The 5,443-nt window shown below is 43.6% G+C and overlaps 1 protein-coding gene across 1 annotated transcript in view; it reads right to left on the bottom strand.

Annotated features, from left to right (window-relative positions):
• LOC107693772 (cyclic AMP-dependent transcription factor ATF-6 beta-like) overlaps positions 1 to 2,523 on the bottom strand; it is an 18,312-nt gene extending 15,789 nt beyond the window's left edge. The window contains exons 1-5 of the mRNA XM_016493285.1: positions 2,397 to 2,523; positions 1,193 to 1,271; positions 714 to 773; positions 414 to 496; positions 54 to 210 (exon numbers count right to left, since the gene is read on the bottom strand). Coding sequence (XP_016348771.1) covers positions 54 to 210; positions 414 to 496; positions 714 to 773; positions 1,193 to 1,271; positions 2,397 to 2,438 — 421 coding nt within the window. The 5' untranslated portion in view covers positions 2,439 to 2,523. The remainder of the gene's footprint in view (positions 1 to 53; positions 211 to 413; positions 497 to 713; positions 774 to 1,192; positions 1,272 to 2,396) is intronic.
• Between the last annotated feature and the right edge of the window lie 2,920 nt (positions 2,524 to 5,443).

The raw sequence follows: 5,443 nt of genomic DNA, 5'->3' as shown, positions 1-5,443 counted from the left end.
TGTGTGTGTGTGAGTGTGTGTGAGAGAGTGTGAGTGTGTGCGTGAGAGCACACCTGTTGTGTGTGTGTCGAGGCTGCTGAGAGTGTGTGGCTGTATGGTCCGAGGCTGATGTGGAGCAGTGATGCTGGCGAGGGTCACCTCCACACTGGTCAGCGGCGGCAGCACATCTCCACACATGTACGGTGGAGTGGGCGGGTTCTCGCTCTTCACCTGAGAAACAGAAGTGAAGACAGGAAGAGTCCTAATGTTTGCTCAGCTGCACTGAAACAACACTAATGACATATGCATACTCCCGTCATGGTTTAGCGCCAGGAAATATTTTATTTACTGTATCATCTGAATCATAAGAGCACTGTTTCACAGCCTGCAGAAGAGCTGCACTGTCTGGAGTCACAGGGACAGGCCGTACACACCTGAGGCTCAGGTAAAGATGGGATGGAGCTGTCAGAGGTCAGAGACGACGCAGGTGACGGAGGTTCAGTCTTCACCTGGAAAACTACGACACACACACACAACTTACTCATGCCTTTCACCAGAGTTTCATCTGAAACAAGACTGCGGCAAAACTCACTGTCTGAAAACTAAATCATCTATAATCATCACCTAATCATCTACAACAATTTCAATGCATTAATTAAAATAATAATAATCCTGAACAGATCCTATTTACAAAAAAACACTAGACGGGGAAGCATGCAGACAGGGTCACTTACACATGTCCACTGACAGAGGTTGTGTTATCGTCATTTCATCCTTCATGACTGACACTTCACCTACAAACAAAGACACAGCACACAAAGTGAGGGATCAGGTTATTATTTTTTATCAAGTAGAGAAACACAGCCTGGTATACAGTAGCAGTTGCTGAGCTCTAAGCATCAGCATTCAATCATTAAACACAAATGTTTGCAGGTCAGAGTCCTTCTGCAAAAAGCCAATAAACTGCACTCTGCATACATCATTCATCCTTGTGTGCGCGCCTATAGTAAAAACGTTCTGTTTATGAGCTGAATAATGCCAAAGATTGTCATTTATAAGCAAAGATGAAAAATTAGCTCCCTACCTGACACTGTAGAGTTCTCTTGAATTTCTCTAATATTGTCTTTGCTAATAAAGAGCCTTGGACTCTGCTGAACTAGAGGAACAATCATGAGAACTGCATTATAAAGCAGATGAGGTGCTGGCGTCCCACCTGTGAAGTGGTTCTCCAGGTTCTTCCATGGTGCAGTGGGGTTATCAGGGTCCAGCGTGAGGACAAGATCACGGTCCAGCTGACAGACAGACAGAGACACGCAGACACATCACTTGACCAGCAAACAAACACTACATTAGACTTATTATGCTGTATTTTTAGGACAGCATTTTCTGGAGTCTGTCGCTAATGGCAATAAAATATCATAGCTGTTCAGGCTATTTGTGACCCTGGAGCACAAAACCACTCATAAGGGTCAATCTTTTGAAATTGAGATTTACACATCATCTGAATAAATAATATTTCCATTGATGTGTGGTTTGTTAGGATAGGACCATATTTGGCCGAGATATAGGCCTGTCGCAATAATCAATATATCGACTTATCGCGCAATATATGTACATGACCTCAATATTTTTTGGTGACAATATATCGGCCATTATATTTACTTAAAAATTAATGTCACCATGTTTTTTGCATTCCACTTGCGCCTGTATCTTTTGCAGCGTCTCGTACATAACGTGGTGTAGTCATGAGGTGCTAGTTCAAATTTAAAAAATGCTTCTACAAAAAAAGTTTCATCTGCAGATATGGCCTTGTATAGGGATCTGTGCCTTTGTGCACATGGACATCTGACTGCTAAGTAGTGATTGTGTTTCTCAGCAATAGTGTGCACCCTTAATTTACAGAGAAAAGAAAGTCAGGGAAACATCTGCACATGGAAAAATCTCCATACAAGTTCTTTATGCATTTTTCGTTTCATGATCTAAATGTTCTTAAAAATTAAAAGTTTGTTGTCATTTGGAAGTGTGTAGTGTGTGCGCGCACGCGCGTGTGTGTGAGAGAGAGAGTGAGAGAGAGAGAGAGAGTGTGTGTGTGTGTGTGTGTGTGTGTGTGAGAGAGAGAGAGTGTGCGTGTGTGTCTCTGTGTGTGTGTGTCTGTCTGTGTGTGTGTGTGTGAGTGTGTGTGCGTGAGTGTGTGTGCGTGAGTGTGTGTGTGTGTGTGCGTGAGTGTGTGTGCGTGAGTGTGTGTGTGTGTGTGCGTGAGTGTGTGTGCGTGAGTGTGTGTGTGTGTGTGCGTGAGTGTGTGTGCGTGAGTGTGTGTGTGTGTGTGCGTGAGTGTGTGTGCGTGAGTGTGTGTGTGTGTGTGCGTGAGTGTGTGTGCGTGAGTGTGTGTGTCTGCGTGTGTTGAGTTATGAACGTACCGATGTGTCATATTTCAGTTCTCCAGTGAAATCCTCCTCCATATCCTCACACTGATACAGACAGGCATCTGACAGACACACAGACACACACAGATTATGTAAATATAATAGCAAGGGAACATGAGGCTTCGAGAGCCAGAGGGTGTCAACTCTTTGAAATGGATAACCAGGGTAAATTGTAGTTATTGTTTTCTGGGAAACATCTTTGTTTTAAGTGTTTTATGTAGCTTCTGAAGGGCAGAGCCACAACCTAATCTTTAAAATATAATCTTTAAACAAAATTAGAAAAATGTACACATCCTTATCAAAAGTTTACACCCCCTGCTCTTAATGCACGGAGCATGAACATTTGTGCATTTTCATAGCGCTTGCGTTCGAGTCCCTCAGCAGTCCTCAGTGTGTGAAGACGGATCTCAGAGTCCTACAGTCACAGCTGGAAAGAGTTTGAATAAACTGAAGATGCTGGAAAACCAAAGCAAGACCTGAAGGATTTTCCTGAAGAACAGCGGGCTGTTGAACTGCTCGAGACAAACAAGAAACTCACAAACAACTCTCACAAAACACAAAAACAGTCACTGACCACTGACTCACAGTATTCAAGGCTATGTAACCATTTAGTAAATTCTGCTATTTGTTTTGTAGACTGCATGTAACCAGCTGTTATTTGAAATATGTTGAGATATTGCTCATCCTCCACACAGTCCACTCCTACATCAGTCCTGACTCAGACCTGCAGCACCTGTCCTTTCACAGCACCCTAACAATGACGTCCGAGCGGGAATGAAATCGAGACACATGTAACAGAAGATCTCAGGCCTCCAGGTGCTGCTGCTTCTGTATCGTTCCCAGGGACAGGACAGGACAGGGTTCAGAGCAGCTGCTGCGGAAACCCATCAGAGGAATCACACTTTTGATAGGCTGCTTTACTAACACTCTTCTGTACAGTTAAGAATTCGTAAAAGGATAACTATTAGTTTTGTAAGACACTGAGCATGCACTCAGAACACCCTAGCAACCACACAGCATACCTAATCAAACCACATAGCAACGCCCTGGCAACCGCCCACAGACCCCGAGCTAGCAGCACTACTCCAGCAGCTACAGCTACTAATAATGCACACATTCATATAGTGAGGAGGCATCAGGAAACTCTGATTCATAGATTTTCACATAATTACATTTGATTGTAGTTACAAAAATATAAAAGGGGAAATTGTATTTCTAGTCAAAGTGAGACAGCTGCTGAGGGGAGACATGCGCACACTAACACTAGCCGGATCCGGAGTGACTCCGGAGTCAGCGGAACTCCCCTCACACTGACTGTCAACCATCCACCGAGCCGTTAACGTTACTCACCCCAGTCCCACACACACACACACACACACACACACACTCAGCGGGAAATCACAGAGGCGGGGCTGATTCTACCTCGAGCGCCGTGCGGTCACGTCCATCGGTTAGTGAAGCACCGAAACCGTGAAGCAGATTAAATTAAATCTGACCGATCGCTTTTGTTTAACGGTTTAGCTCGCCATTCCGCACCGTCGCTCGACTGACATACACAGACAAGGAAACTCATTTCCTTAACAAGCCCCGCCTCTTAGTGTTCCGATCAGCCAATGGGAACGTAGAACAAAAGATTGGCAGGGCGGTTGGCCTCTCGAAACCCAGAACGCATGCTATTGGATGACCGATGAGCCAATGGTGTGATTTTCTCGCAGGAAGGCGGGTTGTTCTGCTGCAGAAGCCAGTAAAAACACGCTTTGGCGATTGACGGTATTATTGACCAATGAAGTTATGCATAATGTAGCCCCATCTACACTGCGCCTTTGTTCTGGTGTTATTGTTTTCGTGCCTAATTTCTACTTTTGCAAAAACGTGTGGTTCCGTCATTTACATTAGAAATGACTTTGAATTCAGCAGCTATTAGTTTATTATAAAGATGTTTGTGGAAAGTTCTTGAATCTGTAGCTCTTGCACAACTTACAATCGGGCCAGGTAAGGATACCTCGATTGTCATTTGTCACGTGGAGTCGAGCATGAGAACAGAGAGCCAGAGGAGCGTTCAAGTCATGTCGGATAGATCGTATTTACGAGTTGTACGCACATGAACGCCACCACAAAGTCGTTATTACGAGTGGGAAACTCGACATTTTCTTTAAGCCCCGAGTTTCCGAGTTGGGGGCGTGTCAATGAGAAACATGGCGGAATCGATGGATGCAACGTCTGTAATTGACGGTAAATTTGGGTTTAAATTGATAGTTTAGTTGTCCTATAAACTTAAATTGGATTACAATTCTGCGCGCGAAAGATCATAATTTGAGCGCGCAAAAGTGCGTTTTGCACGCGCGCGAACTGAGTTTTGTGGAGAAAATGTTTGTCTCGCAAAGAAGAAAGTATTTCGAGCAAACGAAAATCAATTTTGCATTTAAAATACGTTTTTGGATGTGTGCAGACCTTCTCTTTTGCGCGTGCAACGTTTCACTAGCTTGCTCCCCTAATGCCCTCAGTGCTCTCTAAATGCCAACAGCTCGCTTGCTCAACACAGCCGTAGAGAGAGAGTTGTGACAACTCCGTTCACTCCAATGGAGCAGTGTTTTACAGTAATGGCGGATCGTGGAGCCGCTCAATAGTTCCCGGAAGCTAGTGCTCATACTATCAGCGCCGTAGAGATGCAGCAGAAGAGACCGCTGTGATGACCTTTTAAAAGGTAAGACATTTATAGAACAAAATAGTATATTATCAGCACAGCTAATCAAATTTCCCTGTGCATTAAAACTGATTATTATTAGATTATTCCTCACTTAATTAGTAGATTTACGTGATGTTATTCATTCTCTTCATGCAGTTTCACCCATCGATGTGTAATTAAGGCTTTTAAAAGTGATTTTGCTGGTGGGGAGTTATTTAATAGACTTGGATATATTGAAAAGGATGCAGATGGACCTAAGTGAGAATGAAAAGTTTGAAATAGACGAGCAGTTTTCATTTCAGAATCATGCTAGGCTAAATTTCCAAAAAAGGTATTATATACCACTATATTATAT

Source organism: Sinocyclocheilus anshuiensis, unplaced genomic scaffold (assembly GCF_001515605.1).
Source record: "Sinocyclocheilus anshuiensis isolate Anshui unplaced genomic scaffold, SAMN03320099.WGS_v1.1 scaffold1986, whole genome shotgun sequence".
NCBI lineage: Eukaryota > Metazoa > Chordata > Actinopteri > Cypriniformes > Cyprinidae > Sinocyclocheilus > Sinocyclocheilus anshuiensis.
The sequence above is the reverse complement of the archived record's forward strand: the minus strand, read 5'-3'. Positions and strand labels throughout refer to the sequence as shown.